Source organism: Hippoglossus hippoglossus, chromosome 5, assembly GCF_009819705.1.
Source record: "Hippoglossus hippoglossus isolate fHipHip1 chromosome 5, fHipHip1.pri, whole genome shotgun sequence".
Classification (NCBI taxonomy): Eukaryota; Metazoa; Chordata; class Actinopteri; order Pleuronectiformes; family Pleuronectidae; genus Hippoglossus; species Hippoglossus hippoglossus.
Genome location: NC_047155.1, coordinates 18,346,888 through 18,367,529, shown reverse-complemented (window position 1 = coordinate 18,367,529; position 20,642 = coordinate 18,346,888). Strand labels below are relative to the sequence as shown.

General features: G+C 40.9%; 1 protein-coding gene across 5 annotated transcripts in view; it reads left to right on the top strand.

Annotated features, from left to right (window-relative positions):
• The window catches only part of kif21b (kinesin family member 21B), a 59,679-nt gene extending 46,150 nt beyond the window's left edge, over positions 1-13,529 (top strand). For 3 of the 5 annotated variants that reach the window (XM_034585272.1, XM_034585273.1, XM_034585271.1), the window contains 8 exons: positions 759-895; positions 1,522-1,702; positions 2,004-2,168; positions 3,579-3,696; positions 3,787-3,957; positions 9,109-9,308; positions 10,369-10,506; positions 11,748-13,529. In XM_034585272.1, coding sequence (XP_034441163.1) covers positions 759-895; positions 1,522-1,702; positions 2,004-2,168; positions 3,579-3,696; positions 3,787-3,957; positions 9,109-9,308; positions 10,369-10,468 — 1,072 coding nt within the window. In that variant the 3' untranslated portion in view covers positions 10,469-10,506; positions 11,748-13,529. The remainder of the gene's footprint in view (positions 1-758; positions 896-1,521; positions 1,703-2,003; positions 2,169-3,578; positions 3,697-3,786; positions 3,958-9,108; positions 9,309-10,368; positions 10,507-11,747) is intronic. The other 2 variants (XM_034585275.1, XM_034585274.1) reach the window with 1 other exon arrangement.
• Positions 13,530-20,642: the final 7,113 nt, after the last annotated feature.

Sequence of the window (20,642 nt, the reverse complement as noted above, 5' to 3'; positions counted from 1 at the left end):
GCTATCCTCGACAAGTTTCAAACACACCCTGCTGCATTTTGCTCACTCTGAGCACAAACTCTGTGTAATCACAGATTCTCTTTTCCCTCTTCACATCCTCTGGCTCTACTTCTCTGTTTTACGCACTACCTCACTCTCTCAAACACACTTACACACACACACACTAACCACCATTTGTGTTATTAGGAAGCCCACCAGGGACCAATTTTCCCACATTCCTCCCTCTTCTTCTCACCCTGTTCCTGCTCTGTCTCACTCTGCTGACTGCTCTGGGCTCTCTGGGACTGTGGCCTGTCAGTGGGACATGGATTGGGAGGGTGGGGGGGGCAGAGATTCGGCAAGAGAGATTGAGTGCACATTATATAGGAGAAACTGTGTGTGTGTTTAAGAAAGACAAGTTGAACAGAAAAGCAGCTCTTACTGTTGCAGTGCCTTAATTGGGCTGTTCCACAACAAAAAGAAAGAAGGGAGGGGGGAAGTGGAGATATAGGCGTGATGTGCGTTCGTGTGTTTGTGTGCACAAGTCAATCAACTAATGAGGCTGGTATGGATTTGTGTTGTCTCCATGTGTTAAAACAGTTAATTTGTGCGTCTGTGTGCATGTTTGTCATCAGTCTTGTGTCTTACAGAACATAACACAGATCAGCCGCGACAGTAAAACCAGTTACCGCTTTTAATGTTGTGGCTGATCAGTGAACATCCGCACAGATGTGAAAGGAAATTATACTGACAGAAGTGTGACTGTGTGTGATCTATAGGGGTGTGATCAATCCCATCGGTGGTGTGAAGGGAGGTCGGACGGCGCCCCTGCAATGTCTTTCTGTAGCCGAGGGCCATTCCAAGCCAGTGCTGTGTGTGGATGCTACAGACGAGCTGCTATTCACTGGATCGAAAGGTACATATATCACTTCTATGGTAAATGTGTTAATAATTCCACTTTCTGAAAGGAATTGTATTTTAAGCCTTTTACATTTTCTTATTTATGTTCTTACTTTGAAGCAAACCACCCACTGACTAGAAAGTCTGCCATCCTAAAACAAATGTGTTAACTTCCACATTTTTTGGGAGGGGATCTAACACACAAGAAACACAACATGTTTATTATTTAACTTTAGAGCTGTTGGCAGGCAGGTTTTTTGCGGTGTTATTTTTAACTGCTTCTGAGCTACATATTTTCACACGCAGACACACACACTCACACATGCATGGACGAGTTGTTAATCTTACTCCTGGAAAGAAAGCAAATTAGAGAGTTTCTCAAAACTAGATTTCAATGAGGTATCTTGCACGGCAGCACTAAGAGCTAAACGCTAAAGTCAGCCTTCTGGTGTAATTGCAATCCACTGAATAGTGGTTGAGCCTTTGTAGTCTCAACCCTATTGGTGGAACATCCAGATGACTGACAATGCCAGAGTAGCAAGATTAAAATGATCTGTCATCACTTTTATTTATTATGATATGCAAAATGTGTACCTGATGTGCTGAGTAGACTTGTGTGAACTTCCCCTCCTCCCCCTCCAGATCGCACATGTAAGATGTGGAACCTGGTCACAGGTCAGGAGATCGCCACGCTCAAAGGCCACCCCAACAACGTGGTGTCGGTCAAATACTGTCCCTCCTCCGGTTTGGTCTTCTCTGTCTCTACCTCCTACATCAAAGTGTGGGACATTCGTGACTCTGCCAAGTGTGTCCGCACGCTCACGTAAGTTTCCTCCCTGTAACCAGCCTGAACAGGGAAAAAACAAGAAAATTGCATCGAAGCAGACATTTGATTTGACCCTTATACTTTTTCATTTCACTGATGTGTTTCAAATTGCAGGTAAGTCGCGAATTGAATGGGGAAAATTCTGATGTGAAATGCGTCGAGAGGAAATGAGAATGTAGAACTGTAGAATGCTGATCATTACACTTGTCTCTCAATTTCCTTTTATTTCATTATTTCTCCCTCTCCTCCATTTATTTGTCTCTCTCTGACACTGTCTGGCTTGTCTTTACCCCCACAGTTCATCTGGGCAGGTGGTTTCAGGTGATGCGTGTGCTGGTACCACAACCCGCACAATAACGTTCGCCCAGGGGGAGTGCCAGATCAACCAGATAGCCCTGAACCCATCGGGGTCTGTGCTTTACGCTGCTACGGGGAACATTGTTCGCATGTGGGACCTCAACAGGTACACTTCATTTATTGCTTTATCCATTCATTCCTACTCAGTCAAATACTAATTCAAAGTATCCAGTCAGTCATTCATGTTTTCATTAATTCCTTCACTGATTTAAAGTTGAGTCATCACATTCAAGGTGATGATGCATACGTGCGTGTTAGTTTCTTTACAGCCACCTCTAATTCTTTTAGAAATGGATGTAGATGTGTATATACACTTTTCAGAATGTTGTCAAAAGAAGTTTGTGGACCCTGTACTGTGATGTGACGCATGGACATGAGTGTTTTCCACAAAAAACCTGTTCTGACTTTGACAGTCTCCGCTGTGTAGCGATCCGTCCCATCGTTCCTTCATATTTTAGGAACGCTGTGAGGGAATCTCTTCAAATTTGGCACAAACGTGCAGTGCCCATTCTAAACATGACTGTGTGGAATGGGCAGTTTACTTGGCCTCTGGTAATGCTGGCTGCAGCTGTCTTTCTGAAACTGTAAAAGTGACCTGCAGTAATTGAGGGGCGGCAAGTAGAGACCCCTCAGAGCCCTGAAGCTGCAGCAGCACTGCACAAAGAGTTGATCACCTGCTCATTCAAAGTTCAGTTAAGCTTCAGTACACAGAGCCCTGGACTGGAGAATCACTCGTCATGATCGTGCTGTTGTCGTGTTCATCAACGGCACTTAGGTTAGGAGAGCGCTCGTCACCTGTTTATTCAAATTGTATTAATATTGAACATATCATGTGTCCAAATTCAGGACTGCACCTTCCTTGAACAATACACATGAGTGATGCCAATCATTTCTCGAGATATCTGTTCCATATACAGACAGACAGACAAAGGACGTAAGGATGAACTGATTAGAAATCTGGTTTTAAAGGTCAAGGCCAATGTGACCTTTTGGTCATAACTCAAGAATGAATATGCTACCGTAGTATAAAGTGATGAAGTGATGACGGCCACGGGTCAACTTCACTGTGATACTGGGGCCACAACTCAAGAACAGAAGGGGGAGATTGTGATCATATTTTCTGCAACTTGACTGATTGGCGGATGCATAGAACCGCAAAGCAGTTATTCTAGTTTTTGCTCTGAGTGGGAAATGATTAAAAGATTGGACCAGACAGTTTACGCTAAGGGGCTCAGACCCATTTAATAACACATAAGAACCACCGCCCCCAGAAAAAATAATGTATTCAATATTTCTTCAGTATCATCTCTGCCTGTGGCATCGCTGTGTCTCAGCAGTTTTGCTTCACTTGCGAGACGGAAAGTGATTTCATTCAGTGATACAGGCACCTTGAATATCTCATAAGCAACGAATTTCACAGACTTTTGCTTCTGATCCTTTGGGTGCGTTTGTCTGTGTGTGTGTCTGTGCGTGCGTGCGTGTGTGTGTGTGTGTGTGTGTGTGTGTGTGTGTGTAGGTTGCAAGCAATGGGAAAGCTGACAGGCCACATTGGCTCCGTCATGTGTCTGACAGTGGGACAGTCTCTGTTGGGAAAAGACCAAGTAATCACTGGCTCCAAAGATCATTACGTCAAGGTACCAAACACACATTCAACAAGTATCATCCACCTCGTGGGTCAGAAGTGCTGATCATCATAATCTCCTTTTTTCCTGTTCTCTCCTCAGGTGTTTGATGTGACAGAGGGAACTCTGGGTAATGTTGGCCCAGCTCACAATTTTGAGCCGCCGCATTACGACGGCATCGAGTGTCTGGCTGTGCAGGGAGACGTGCTGTTCAGCGGGTCAAGAGATAACGGCATCAAGAAATGGGATCTGGAGCATCAGGAGCTCACTCAGGTGTGTGTGTGTGTACTTGTAGTTGTACTAATATCTTTGTGAGGACCATTTTGATCATAGACTTTATGGAGTGTAGAAATTTAGACCAGTCCTCGCTTTGACAGATGTTAAAGGTTAAATATTTGCTTTTAGGGTTAGGTTCAGGTAGGGTAAGTTGAAGGTATGACTGTTTCTTGTGTGGCAGTTTTGACAATTGCATTATGCCATTGAGTGTCCTACTAAAATAGAATTACAAGGATATGTGTGTGTGTGTGTGTTCATTTTAAGATTTGTGTTTATCGTTGAATGAGGGCCTTTTTCTTGGTGAAGATAAAAACACAAACACATGTGCTCTCTAAAACCAAGACAACGTGTGTATTGATGCTTCCTACACAGTATGTGAGGTCAGCAGTGTTAAGCAGGAAGCAGAATGATTTGATATTTATGTTAATGTGTAGCTCATATATCAAAGTTTTAAAAATGCCTGCTTGACTGTGCTTCAGTGCTGCTGTGCTTGAGATTATGTGGCACCAGCCTGCAGTTAGAAACATGCAGAGACCCCTCGTTCTCTGAGGCTTTAATTTATGATCTCTTGACCCTTACCTGGTGAGCAAAGCTAGTTTTTCATATAATATATACCGTGCTAATGCAGTGCCGGCACAGGCTCCGGGCTAGAAACAGTATTTATGGTTTTATCCTTCTTGTCAGTGATAATGCCAAATTTAAAGGTTGCTATATCCCGTTTATGGTGGACTGTTAATTTTGTTTAGACAGATTTCCAGGCCAAGACTCCCTCTTCCATTCATCGTACACTGTTTACAGACTGACTAGTTTATTTTATCACACAAGTTGAATGTTCCTCCACACAGAAGATGAACAGTGATACTTTCATAGCTGTCTAAGTTCAGACGGCATTTAAGCTGATCTCTATAACAGCTTTCTGCACATGAATGCAGATAATTTAAAAAGCCAATAGCCGATGCATTTTGGTCAATATGTTCCACCTCTTCTGCTCTCCACACGGAGTACTTACCTACGGATCTCCAAAGCCTGCTCAAATCTGATTGGTCAAACCTGAAATAAAAACCCGGGCCCCAAATCTTGTTCCTCGACGACAGATTCTGTGATTCACTCGAAAAATTGCATTCAGGTTGCATTTAAATAAACCTTCTGCCACCTGAATGCAGCCTTGTTTTCTGAATAACTCGTTCCCTGACTTACTACATCCATGAAAGGGAGTGACACATAAATGGGGGCAGAAATGGTAACATGCATTTATGAGTTGGCTGTACGGACTGTTTCTAAATTGAGTAACAGTAATAACTCCTTTACCTGCACCAGCAAGTCACTGGCTAATGTGAACGTTATGTCAGAATTAAAAAGTGAAATGAAATGAAAGTTCAGTCTGATTGTCAGGTTAATTAGCTTCAGTCTTATTGTGGACAGTTGGATGATCTTGGTGATTCCCTTCACAAGTAAAAACCACTCCAATAACACACAGGTCAGAGCAGTCGATGTGTTCCTCAGGGTCCATTTAGACAAGCCGTCCTAAACCAGGTCGTATTAATCTGTGCACATATTAGCAGAGATTGCATGTAACTCGATATCCAACTCAGGCTCGGCTATGAAAGTAAAGACTTGTGTTGCCAGTAGAGTGTTGAGTTGGTTTGATGGCTTCCTGCCCACGGAGTGCTCCCCCCCATGTCTTTCTTTTACCCAGAGTGGTGGCTCTGTGGAGAGAGCGTTAACACAGTGTCGTCATGTGTAATGTGACAGGAGAGAGCTGTGTCAACATCAGAGCGTTAGAGCCCACACGCACCATAGCCACAGGTACCAGAGAGGAAAGTCATTCTGTGTGTGTGTGTGTGTGTGTGTGTGTGTGCATGTGTGAGAGAATTCTCTTGTGTACCCTCTATTGCCTGCATATGTAAATAATGCATAAGAATGCACCTTGTGGGTGGATGTGGCTGACTTATTAGCATCCACAGTAGTATGCATATTAAGCAGCACTTTCTCAGGTTGTTTTGCATAAGTTCTGTTTAGCCTTCGTTTGTTTTTTTCCCCCGAAACAGACAAAACAAAATCACAACATATTATTTTTACTCAAAGACAACATTTAATCAACAGAGTCAGTGTTGTGGTCTGTGGTAAATGACCATAATCTAATTTGCAAAACATCAAAAGAATCCGTTTTTACAGCCTCTCTAACGCAGTAGTCGCTGTCTAATTATGTAATCGGATCAAATTGGGGCTCGGGGTGTAATAGAATATATTACAGTAGACTCTGAAGCTCTGCCTCCTCCAAGATGCTGGTGCAAGCTGTTCGGCTCTGACCCCCTCTGTTAAAATGCATACGCCATAGTGTGTTTCTTGGGGGAATATGTGAAGCAATTTGTTTATAATTACTCAGTTCTGCAGTTTAGTGATTCCCTTTGGCTTGATAAACATCTTAATATATCTAGCGAAAAACAATTTAAAGTTTATGTGTGTTTTACTGGTTTTGTGGACACGCTTATGCAACTGTTGCAGCAGTGCAGCCTTTCTCTCTCCGAGGTGTTGGCGAGCATTAACACATTTTCCCCCCCCTGGTGGAAAGTTTCTAGAGATAGTGAGGTAGTTGTAATGTGTGCGAGAAGCTTCTCTTTATTCTTTGCAATTGTTATTCCTCATCTACAGCTTCTGTTCCATCCAACAGGAGTGGGGTGTCTGTCTTTGAACTGCCTCGCCCGACTGCTTTTTGTTTTTCATGAATTCTCTTCTCTGAACAACAGATTCCACATTTAAATGACAGAGGGAGCTCCAAATTGATAATGATAAAACTGTGCTACTACACATAATACATTTGATAACGCAAAACCAATGTAAGCTGGGTAAATGTGGGAATATGTTATTTAGACCTGAATCACAGGTATGTTCATATGTTAACAAGACAAATGTTTCTAAAAGCTTAATTTAAATGATACTCAATATGGCATGATCATTGATGACACGTGTCCATAATAATTAATATAAAGAAGTAACTAAAAACACTGGCGAAATTGTGAAATGTACCTTTCCTGTGTTGCCTAGATACAAGAGATGCAACGTCATCAGACTGCATCTTTTGGGTTTTACCTGTTTTATTGTTGTTGCACAGACATTACTGACTTTGGTTTTTCAATATCAGTGTGATAATGCTGTGGTTTACGTTTGGCCTCTATTCCATTCATGTATGATAAGATGGTAGCTGTCCAGCCAGGTTTGATACGGCTCATGAGTGAGTCAGTATAAATAATAGGTTCTACGGAAACCTCAGTACCATTGTGGTTGTGTGTGTTCGACTGTTCTTCTGCACTCTCCAGGAACACTGACCTCAAATGTTACATCATGAATGACACAAATCCATAGGTTCACACTACCTGCTGTCTAGACACTAGTGTTTACACCACAGGCAGCAATGTAGTCATTGCATTGGCCAAGGAGGTTAAGTTTTCATTGCTTTAAAAAAAAAAAAAGTCAGATACAATACAAAACTAAAACTATATACAGCAAAATAGATTTCCCTGAATGGGCCAAAGAAGAACCCATTACATTTTAGAGTGGATTACATTTTTCCACGTTCTTAAGCATTGTGAGATTCTGATCATTTTGTGAATTTCTCCAGGAATAATTCAGATCCCGATAATGATCTGGATGCATCTGATCTCATTACACGTAAAAGCAATATAGTGATAAATCAGCCTCGTAGGAGGTATGCGCTCTCTGAGTGCCCTTCAGTTAAATTCAGTTTCCGTCCGGAAACAGCAAGATAATATATAATCAAATAGTTTTTATCTTGTTTTGTGATTTACAAATTCCTGAGTTACTGAGTCATGGTTTGTTTTTTATACACCTTTGTCTTTTCAAAGCAGTGGGTTATCGGAACTAGATTGTGAGCTACAGAGGGAATTACAGCCTTTTGGATAATGTGACTCACAATATTGAAATCGCTTTTGGCTCTGTTAATTAAACTGTGATGAATGTGGCTAAAATAATAAAGAAACTGGTTTTATAACTTACTGTTTTCACAACCTAGAGAATCCGACTGAGTCACTGCAGTGTTGAAAACATTCACAACAGCAAACAGATTAGTGTGTCTGTTACTGGATAAAAAATAAAAAGGAAAATAACTCATAGTGTTAGGTTGATTAAATTCTAAACTCAAAATGCAACTAGAAAATAACAACTGACAGAAGCAGATGTCACAGCAGGACAAAGTAGACCAATTAAATAAAAGTTATCTTTTAGTGCATGTGTTCCACTGTTCAGAATTAATTCATCTTCAGCCCAATTAGAAACAAAGAGACAAACACAACAGCTGAAAAACTCAAAGTGTCGACAAAATAAAAGTTTGACAAGGCCGCATGCAAAATGCAAATAGCATTTTAAATGTTTGCTCTGTGCTTTAAGACAATGATAGTATTTGGACTCAAAATGTTGCACAGACGTGGTTCACTCCGTTCTTTGTTTTCTCTTTTATATGGCACAGAAACAACATATAGGAAAATAAAAAAATAAAGAGCATGACGTCTATTGAGAAGCAATTTTTTCAGATGTGTTGTCAGTGTGTTACAGTTTGTTCCTTGCAGCAGAAGCGAGGTTCTGAAGTGAGTTACAGCTGAGCTGCGGCCTCAACAAACAAAAACAGAAAATGGTGCTTTTGGAGTTTAAGGGGGTGCAAGGGCATTTTGATCTATGCAGGATTTTATATGATGGTAGAAAAAAGAAAAGTACACATCATTCATTTGGAAGCAAACTCTCACATACCCTATAAAGACTTTAAATTAAAATGTGTCCTAATTAGACTTACTTTGTAACACAACTCACTTTTGTAGCTTTATTTCTCTCCCGTTGATTGTTAAATAGATGCTGATGTCAGTGGGATTATTTTATTAAACATTATAAAGAGAAATGTATCTCAAGTACTTACATATGCATTCAAGAAAAAATGCTTGACTGAAGATAATTTATATCCATTAGAAATGAACGAATAAAATAAGTTTTTCTGCTGCTTTTTTACGAACACAAAAACCCAGAGGACTCATAAACACAACTGCTGTGAAACCACTGGATTAGTTGTGTTGATGTAGAAACACAACATGTAGTATTTTGATCTCTCTTGACTCTTGATGTCTCTCTGCCTTCTCCCCACAGCAAATCCCTAACTCCCACAAAGACTGGGTGTGCGCCCTGGCGTACGTCCCGGGCCGGCCAATGCTGCTGAGCGGCTGTCGGGGCGGCGTGCTGAAGGTGTGGAACGTGGACAACTTCAGCCCCATAGGAGAGGTCAGGGGTCACGAAAGCCCCATCAACGCCATATGTACCAACTCGAGACAGATCTTCACTGCATCCAGGTAAAATAAAGTTACAGTACTCCACCACTACCAGTCAGAAAATCGTTCCTATCAAAATACTGGAAGGTAGAAGTATCCGTCAAACTTTCCTATCTGTGCAATGCACTATTGTATTGACATAATAAAAGAATATGGATTAAAAGACACAGTATTACCTCTTTTGAGAGTAAAATGTCCCTGTTATGTCGAAATTAATGTTCTTATTTATTGATTACACCAAGTTACTCTTATGAAAGTGTGAGCTGATTGAAGTACTACCAACTTTAATGAGTCAAACACAAGTATTTAAAGACCCCATTTACCCCGGGATCAATAGAGATTCTACATTTTTTTGTCTTGTTTACAAATCCTGAAAAGACCAGAAATGAATTAATCTTACTAACAAGTTGGCAAACCTTCATGCAGTTTATTGCCATCATCTTAATACCATTGAAAAGACATCACTAGGCTGTTTATTAATCCGCTGGTTAAAATGATCCCTAACAATCGCATAATTTACTGCTGTTTTAGTAACTGTTACAGAAAAGCATAATGTGCAGCTGTTAAAGACATTGCTCAGCCTTTGAAAACTGTAAACTTATGACCAATATTGAAAGACGTATATCTTTAGGAATGAATGGGCTTGGATCTGAGAGGATGTTGGACAATGTTCCTGATTTCCATGAAATGACCATGACTAGATTATGATTCATGTTTGATTCTTCTCTTGCATAAAGCTGCAGGTGTGCGTCAGTCTTGTGCAGCTCAGAGAGGGTCACGGCGCATCTTGTTTTTCTATTTGCTGCATCAAACTGAGATAACGCTTGATTTCCTCTTTGTCTGAGAGGTCTCTTCTGTTCATTCTCTCTCTTCTCAATTAACTGGCGGAGTTTCTCTGAAGCTTTGTCTTCTTTCTTCACCTTTCTTCTCTACCTCCCACATCTCATGCTCTGTTCTTCTGTCTTCTTTCTGTGGACAAACTTTGTTCCGCCTGTATGGTCACTGAAATTCTGCCTTCGTCCTCTCGTCCTGTTCTTCATCCCTGCCTTCCTCCTCTTCCTCCTCCTCTTGTCGACCCCAGTGACTGCAGGGTGAAGTTGTGGACCTATGTGCCTGGCTTGACTCCGTGTCTTCCTCGACGGGTCCTGGCCATCAAGGGCCGGGCCACCAGCCTCCCGTGATCTGCCTCCTCTCTGCTCACCAACCCTCCCCTCCTCTGGTACTCTCTTAAACTAATTTACACCTTCCCCCCCCCCCCCCCCTACATTTGTTTTCCTTTCTCAGTTTCTTCACTTTTCTGTTTGCCCCTCTTCTGTTTCTGTCCTTATTTCACATTTTTTTGCATAACTTGATTATATTGTATAACTGATTCCAGACCACTGCCTCCTCAAAGGCAAACAACTTCTCATGAAGGCTGAAAAAATGACTCATAGATCTACCCAAAGTAACATTTATTATTGTCATGTGTGCAAAAATCTTTTTTGTATTTTGGGAATTGAGGTTATTGTCTTTCCTGATGAGAGTTAGATGAGAAGATCTCTACCACTTTCACATTAGTCAGACTTGCATTGAGCTGTGGACTTTCTCCTGAAATTATCTGAACAGGCTGCAGTGAGAACACAAAAGCCTGAGTCAGCTGCTGCGGACATTCTCCAGAATATTTCCTGTCGGCCCCCAATCCAAACCAATCAAAAACTCAGAGAACAGAGAATTTACTGTTGAGCCCTTGAAAACGACAACAATACAAATATCTCAGGATAAAAAAGATGTGCCAGACACATGGAAGATGCCGACAAAGACCCAGGCACCACCCCTCACCTGAACGCTCCAGAGATTTTCCTGTTGTTGTGAACGCATGTGACCCGGACAATCTCCTGCTGCGTTCTTCATATGTAAAAGGAGCATGTCTAGGCCCAGTTGTGTGGAGTTCATGTCTTAAAACCGATACTGACATGAAAGTTGTTCTCATGGAACTCAAGAAAACCAATTCCCAAATTTTTCACACCTCCAGAATTGCCTTTCTGACAGGATTCACTCCCTTGACATTTTAATCGCCTAACACCTACCACTGTGCAAAGCTTATTTGAGTGTTAATGAAGAATGTGATGTTTTCCTGCAGTAGGTGTTTAACTCCTGATCTGTGGGAATGTGCAAAGAAGAGAACATTTAATAGGCTGCTCTGTTGGGAGTCGAGATCTGATTGATTCAATTTACTTTTTGCACGATTTAGGAGTGTGTTTTGAGGAAGGTTCTGTATTGAGTTGTGTGTTTGCATGTGTGTGTGAAGTGCAGTTTTTAGTCAGTGTCTTTGTGGTTGTTTTTAAAAGGAAAAGACTGCCTGATTGATGTTCTGCTATTTTCTTCCTTTGTTGTGTCCCACCACCACCCTCCTCTCTCTCTCTCTCTCTCTCTCTCTCTCTCTCTCTCTCTCTCTCTCTCTCTCTCTCTCTCTCTCTCTAGTGACAAGACAGTGAAGATCTGGTTGTCAAAGTTGTGGAGGAAGAGGTGACGACTGAACGACAACTGAAATGATGGTTTCCATTGTCAACAACCACCTCAAGTAATGAGATGCGACACTGAAATCACAGTTTCCAAGGCAATGAAGGTGTTTTTTTTTCATTTTCAAAATGATAGAGCCGATGTGGAATATTTTTCCAAAGGCAAAAGACTCTTTGCCTCTCAGATTTTTTTTTTTTTACTGCCAATTTGAAAGTGCCATTCAGGAGGTGATGCTATTTGGACCAGACAAACCACATCTTCCTCGCCATGGATACACTAGGCAGAACGATATTTCTCCTCGCATCAAATCTGTCTCGGGTGGAAAGGAAGAGATAAAGGTGTCCTTCTGTTCTTTCACTAAGGTTTCAGAAACCTTGCGGAGCAGTTAGAGATGAACGTGTGTATTCATGCACCGTCTGAACGTGGAGATATGGTCCGGATTTAGATCTCCGAGCGACGCTACCTTAGAAATGGAGCTTCTGGTTTCCATAAAAGACTATTTGTGCTCATTAGTGTTGTGGTTGTTCTGACACTGAACACACTGGACGCTCATACCCTGTGTGTTTGTTGCAGTGGATAGTTTTAATATCACTGGAGAATTCCCCTGTACATCACTGGAACCTAACTGCATTCAACAAGTCCTGTTTTTTAATGTATTGTATTTTATTAATTTATTATTTTCCCTACCTCAGTTGTTCTGGACTTCGGTGTGAGGTGGGAAGGAAACTTTTTACGGGTCTCCGTGCACAAAACACCTGGTGCTTGACCTCTTGAAGTCTTCATAAAATGCCCAGCTCTTCGTCTCTGTGTGGATGTGTCCTCTGTGGCCCTCTGGCTATCAGTCTAGCTGCTGACCTCGCAAACAGCAAAGCACACGTCCAGTAGCACAACTTAACGTAGCACTGGCCCCCAGAGAATCTGACCAGGCTGTATTGTCTGCTCTCTGAAGTGCTAACTGGCAAAAAAAATAAATAGGAAACACCGTGCACATGGCACAAATAGTGCACACCTGCAGTACACATGCCTCAAACATTTGTGCGTTAGGTACTCCGTGGTGGCCAACGTGCCAGATCATAATCTCAACCATCCTACAGTGGCACCTACCTTCCATTTGTCCTCCAGGTAAACGCTTGCTCTCAGCTCCTCTCTTATCTTTAAAGTTAGTGACGGTGATGGACTGATCAGCCGTACCCAACAGTCCACCTCCTTCCCAGCTACTGAACTTCTCTGGGAAAAACCTATTTAATTAGAGGTCTCGCAGCTTTACCGGCTGCTTTTCAGGCAAGATTACTTGGGTGAAAGTAGGTCATATAACTGAGAGGGATTTCTATTTAAAATCCCACTTTTCTCCCACCCACTCTTTGCTGCTACATTTCAAGACGGGGAGAAACTTCCTCTACAAATCTGTTTATGTGGCTTGCCCACACATGTGCACAAACTGCAGACACACACAAAAACACAAGATTTCACCAGAGGGTTCGATTATATATCTTGCCTGACAGGTGTTGAAACCCCTCACTGTGGTGATTTAGTGTCTTTTTAATGAAGCAAATTCAGCACTGCAGCAGTCACATGCTGTGCACGTGCATACATATACTCACCTTCATGCAACAGTAACAAAACATCACTTCAATTATCTTTTTGCTGTCTGATGCCTGAAGCATTCACATTTCTTTAGGTTTATGAACTTCATTTACTCCAAAATGACAAACATACAGATGTCTTAACACTGTAAAAAATAACCTCATGTCCGTTAGCATCACAGTATAACAGTTACCCCTTTTATTTACCTCTGAAATCCCCCCCCTCTGTAGAAAAACAAATATGTTGGTGATTTAATGCCCTGATAAAAGACCCAGAAACATATGTAGTTAAGTTGAAAAACAGTTTGGATCATAAAGCAGCAGCAAAAAACTGTAGCTGCGGAAGTTTGTAAAACTTTCGGTTCGTTGTCTTCAATAAGTGAGTTCACACTGCTGATGTTTGACGTATCCAATGTGGGTATCAAGCTGCTGACACTCTCTAAAAGCAATGATGTGGGTTTTGATTTTATATTGGGGTATGAATGCAAACGTGTGGATGGGCGGCGATTTGTTGAAGCATCTTTGTTTTAATATTTTGCTACACTTAGAATCTCAGGTAATGGTTGAAGGATAATTTTATTCATTTGTACGTCGTGACTCGACCCTGTGAATTTAGGTAGCTCTTGGAATCGACCAAATGCCTTGTTTGAGACTTTTTTTTTTTTTTTACTTTGAGAAAAAAAGAGGTACTATCAGTGTATCACCCCTTGTTTTGTAAAATACTTATTTTGATGTTTTGCTTTTGCATTTGACTCCCTTTACTTATTATATATGTACTGTACCTTTTTGTACAAAATGTAAACATCTTAAATGACTATCTTCCCAAATCTGGCCAAAGCTGAAAGACTTGCCACTCTGAGAGATGTGCACTGATTTCTGACCATAGTTACTTGTTTGACATATGTTATTATTTTTGTGTAGCGGTCTGTCTGGAGTGAGTGGTACAAAGTGTGATCAGTAGGGAAATGAACCTGCGTAACACAAGGGGTTGTTTACTTTAACCTAAAGTCAGACTCCACTGGGCCCTTCACTGTACACTATGGATTTGTCTGTGCCAATTCGCCAAACTGACGAGCTCGTGCTGTGTTTCATGTGATAAGAAAGCTAAAACAGCCTTAATCTCTTTATTTCACCCAAACAGACTCCTATTTATTGCTTGAGAAGATCTTGTACTGTAGCTTTAGGCTCTCTCTCTCTCTCTCTCTCTCTCTCTCTCTCTCACACGTGTTCCCCTGTGCCTGTATATTTGCTGTAGGATGCATGTCATTAGAGGCTCTCGTCCGTTGCTTGGACATCTCAAAACTCAAAGCAGTTCATTGGGCGATACCTTCCTCCTTATATTGTAGTAATGTAGAACACCGAAGGGGGAACTACCTTTGAATTTCAGAATAATTTGTTGGTATTCCGAATGTGATTGACAGTCTATTATTATGTGTAAAATGTAGTGTTTCACAAAAGAGGATCCCGGGTCAAATGACTCTCACTCTAAATGTGAAACCCGGGTGAACGCACTAATTGGGCAAGACAGGGAGGTGAGAGAGCGCCTCGGTGTTCAGTGCATTAATGACGATGAACGTGATGCATCCGGGGAAAATCTGAGATACAAGCGCCTCTGCTGGCAGTGGGAAAGGAGTCGATTGCCCTTTTTAGCAGGTTTACCCATGTTTAAAAAAAGCTATGCATACCCGCTAAATGTGGTGTAAAAGATGTATTATTATAGCCAAACAGAAGCCCTGTCCTATCAGCTCCACCCAAAGTTGCCCCAAGCTGTGAGACCTGGATTTCAGGCGATGTCAGCTCCACTTCATGACTTAATTAAGTGTAAATATGTGTCAAAACCGTTTCTTTTATTACAGAGCTGTTGCAGTTGAGGTTAACTCACTTCTGCCTCATCAGTTGGCCTCAGTGTAACCTCTTCATGTTAGGATTTACATGCACTTTGGATTATGAACATTGCTGTGAATACTGAACAAGATATGTATTGAGCCTAGTTCTAGACTTAGTTTACAAAGACTGAATTGAAGAGTCCCAAACAAGGCTCCAACCACTGACATTGTATTGAGAGAACACACGTGTTTAGATCTACTGTAGCTTTAGAATTGAGTGATAATAATGTTTGTGCTGATGCAACATGTAAGATAACAGTAAAGACGTAGACTCTCCCCAGTGTGTCCCTGTCTTTAAAGTCTCCTTTTTTAGAGTAGATGTTATGCAAGTTGAGAACTTTCAGTTTTGATTGAGCAGCATGCAAACCTCTGTGGATGCTCAGGAGACTCTGACGCTACGGTGCACAACTGAAGTTATGTCCCTTACACCTGCTAACATCTAACGGCAGTTAGTAACTTAAATTGTGCAGAAGCGTCCAAGGGATATTCATCATCTTGTCCTATTTTCTAAAACTATCCGTCCCTTTCTGTCTGCTGGCTTTCAGACATTTGACTTGATATCAATCACCACAAACTGGCCATATTCATCTATGAACAATATAACTGGAAACACTGGATCGTGAAATCCAATCTGTTTCTACTGCAGCAGTCAACTACAGGGATAAATCATACATGATTAAATATCCTTTCAGGAAAGGATTGCACACGTAGTGAGTGTTATTTGATCAATAGCCCTCCAATCCCAAATGATTTCAGCAGCTGGTGGCAAGTTTCTTCGGCCAAGTTTCAGTCAAAAAAATCGATTGTATATTCATGTTACAAATATTAGCATCTGGTTTAAATTAGGAAGCTTTTTAACCAAAGCTAAAAATCACAGAGAGCTGATTGCCTGCTCTTTTAAAGTGATTGTGATGTTTAATTTTGATGCCCCCTAGAGGTAGATTAAAAAAGACCCAGTGGGAAACTGTGTATTAAGCCGCGGATCTCAACTGGGCACACAAAATTAACTATTATTATAAACCCGACCCCCTGACTTGCTGTTGATGTGTGTGTCATTTCTTTATGTTTTTGGACAGCACACACAGTTTATTAATAATAATAATAATAATAATGATAATAATAATATAGCACCTTTAAAAACAAAGTGCGTAAAAGGTGCTTTACAAAGAAGACAAATAAAAACAAGAATATAAAAACATTGAAGACAAAAAGCAAACTAATACATCCCAACGTAATGCAAAAGAAAAGGATGAGAGAAACATAGTAATAACAAGCACCTGTGTAGCACGCAGCTAGATTTCTTGACATGCAGATGTTTGCAGCTTATGTTAGACCTTTAAATTCACACAGTTGGCACATGCCTTTATCTAATGGAAGCAGATAAACACAGTGTTACATTCCTTACACTTTTGCTCAAGTCTCTTTAAACAATTGTAAAATCATTGCGTATATTAGATCCACTTCCATATTGTTTGATCATGTAAAGAAATCCAAAGCTACACATGCCTGCCAAGCCTAATTACATTTGCTAAGCTATGATTGGACAATCCCTGTTCAGGGGCAGGATTTAGTGAATGGTCTTATAAGAAAACATGGACTGCTGAAAGTTCAGTGCACAGTGGCTTTAATCAGTCTGTCTCCTCGTCAATATTGATCCACAGAGCAGAGTCAAGCTGTCAGTCAAACCGACTGTTATTCAACCCCTCTACCACTTCCCCAACCAGCCCAACCATCGTACGACTACTAGAAAATAAAAGCTTCAGTAGTCAGCGTCTCAGCTTCAGCCTCGTGCCTCAGCCAACAGGCTCCACTGCCTTAAAGAAACAGAATGTGTGTGTAGGACATTGATAATCGTTCACTTAATACCCTGAATCTGTCCGTATTCAGAGGATTGTAGATTGTCCTGCAGATTGTGGAATTCTGTTCTAAGTGGGATGATGTCTCCGCTCACCTTTTCATTGTGGCTGAGAAGACTTTCAACATTGCCTCCGGCTGCTGAGTGGATGGGATCGCATTTAGACACAATGGAGAGGGCTGCTGATCAACAGGGCACTTCGCCGCTCTGCAGATCGCCTGTGAATCTCTATCACACGGCAACACACGTCTTCTCTGCAGCTGCTCAAGTAGTTTTTTCCTCCAGGTGTGTGTGTGTGTGGTAATACGATATGTGACACTGTCTGTGAAATATGTACTCATGGGACATAAATGCAGGGTCAAAGGTCATGTGTGCCTTTTATTGCACAGACTCCTCCCTCTTAAGAGTGTAAATGTGTCTACAGTTTTTTTTATGTATATGACAATGTGCATGCAGCCAAGCCATGTAAAATATGTTTTACCTGTAAATAATGTACATACATATTTAATGAAGGATACGACATTCCTTCAAGAAAATAAATGCTGTAAGTTGAAAACGATTCTCTTATGGTCTTTTAATGTGGAGAATATATATATATATATATATAAATGCAATAACCCTGCATCCAGATCAGATTTTATTTCCTCTGCCAAGTTAGGTTATGTCTTCCTCTTGGTTTATTTGTCTGTTAGTAAACAGGATTACACAAAACAGAATTGGTCAGAGACGCAGATGTGACAGAAACCTGAAAGATCTTCACAATAACTAACTAAACATTGTATAGATTCAATAAACGAAGATTGTAAAAATATAACCTCTGGCCATAAATATCATCAAACCGTATTTTAGTGCAGAAACTTTCTAAACTTTATAAGTTTACCAAAACTTATACACACATTTTTTTATACACATTAAATTTTGGTGTGGATCCAAATGGGGGTAGATATCTTATTTATTTATTATTATTTCTTTGATGTTCGATAGTTTTTCAGACATTTTTGTTGATATCTCAGGGAATGATTTATGTTGAGGGGAATGATATTCATGCATGAGTACAGTTTGGTGCAGATCCAAATTATAATGTGGTTTCATTAGGGGGATGTTGGCTCTTGGCGGAGGTGTGTACTCTGCAAAGATTCCAAATATTTACTGTTCCAGCCTCTCATATTTGAATATTTGCTATTTTCCTTTGTATTATATATTTTAAACTAAATAATATATTATAAATAATAACATAATGAATATTTTTGGTTTTCAAACAACATTAATGATTTTGAAAGTATCATCTTGGCCTGTAGGGCAGTTTGATGGACATCTTCTTACATCTTATAGCCAAATAACTAACAAAGAATCTAATCAGCGCATTAACTGATAATAAAAGATATTTAGCCAGTGCAGTCCTTATTTATAAAGAAAAATCTAAGAGAGCCTTTTGACAAGAGGACACTTGATTATTTGACAGATTTTTTAAAACCATGATCGATTGGACTTTTCAAATTGTTTCCCAAGCAGTCTGCAGATTACAACACTTAGCTCTCGATGTCCTCTGTCTGACATGAAGACGAAAGAAGTTGAGGATGAAAATGATCTGCTACCCTGCAGATGGACGAGGAGTTTATCGATCATTCAGGATAAACTAACAAACAGGTTGTAAGGGATGGGATGTCGACGTGGAGGGATGATTTTTCATCCAGATGCATTTCCTTCTACTTCAGGGCTGCACATGCAGACTCAAAACTCATACATCTTCATTTCCTTTGCAAACTCCGATCATTAACTTGTGTTGGGCTGCGCTTGTCCCAGCCCCGACGGGAGACACAAGCATTGTGATGTATGACGGCCATTAATGCCTCCAAGGAGGCAAAAACTATTTGAAGATGCCAGTCACAAACAAATAAACATCCATAACAAACCATGTCACGTCCCAGCTGTATGTGCTCCATTGCTTCCTCCATATAATCCTGAAGTTTCATTTGAATGTCTTCATCGGTTTCATTACACCGGCAGTAAGTCTGTTCTTACTTGCTGATCCATCAGCCTTTCTGTATCAATCACCCTGTAACCATAAAAAATCTATTTGAAATTCAGCCAAGTTCCCCAAGAGAATAGTAAATGTTTTCATTTTCACTAGGCTTACTGGTGAGTAAACACAAATTACTTTTCATCTTGGGCCAAAATCATGTCAAAGCTTCCCGTCGGCCTCAGCTGTTTGACTTTCATGCTTAGTAGCAGAAGCTAGCGTGAATATGGTAAATATGAACTACTAAATATCAGGGTGTGTTAGCATTGTCATTGGGAGAATGTCAAACTGATATTAATAATCTCATAACCTCCGAGAAGGGTTAGCAAGGTCCAACTCTCACATTCAGGGGCTCCAGCACCGGGTCTCCACATTTTGTCCATCTCTAACATCTCAGTTCACAGGGCTCCACCTTTAAACCCAGTCACACTGCTTCCATTAGTTGATGTGGATAATGAGTTGCTTACACATGATTGTGGAGTTGTGATTGACACTTCACCTCCCAGAGGCCTGATATAAATCAAACCCTATTCAAGACTCTGACGTAATTTTCTTTTGTGATGGTTCAGCGATGAGACCCAAAGACACAAACGCACACACTTGAGCACTCACTCAAGAACACACACACAAAACATAGAATCTACAGCATTCCCGCTGAGGCGGTCAGACCTCTCAGGTCAGGCATTATTTAAATATCCAGTGTGTAAGATTTAGGTGAAAAGGATCCATTGACAGAAATGTAACATCAAATAATCCTAGTGATGTTTTTACGAGGGTGTTTCATCTAAATTATAGAAATTGTTGTTTTCTTTACCCTAGAATGGGCCTTTATATTGAAATACTTTAGATTTACATCAGGGGGGGTCCTCTCTATGGAAGCCGCCATGTTTCTTGTAGTAGCCCAACCTGGACAAACTAAACATCCTTTGAGTTTTTATGAAAACTGAAGGCTACCACAGGTTCTCTTTCATGTTTGGAAGGGGAGGGTGATGTGAGGGGTATTCGGCTGCAACATGCGACTTCAACCACTTTATGTCACTAAATTCTACACACTGCAACTTTAAGTCATACACAATTTTAAAGGAATTAGAATGTGTATAAGTAATGAATTCCCTGACACTCACTCCCACATAGCAAAATAGTTTGGGCCCAGATGTGGCCCACATACCCTGTGGAATGATGGCGCTCCTGTTTGCCAGATCTGGGCCACAAGTAAGCCACAGCAATATCGCATGTATTAGACGAATTTGTAGGATCATATTCACCATTTACCACAGGGGCCACTTTAGCTTCACATCCAGGTTAGTCCTTGCATGGAGCAATGCATGTTTGCCAAAAAAGGCTCACATTTGTTTTGGGATATTTGGGTATTTGCTGCTTTGCAAGTGGGCCACTTTAGGCTCACATCCATTTGGCCCGGGCCACAAGAAGACCAGAAGTGCTGTATCATCGCCTGAAGTGGCCCACATCCGTATGCTATCTAAATTGGAAGTGAAGTAATTTAAAGCTACT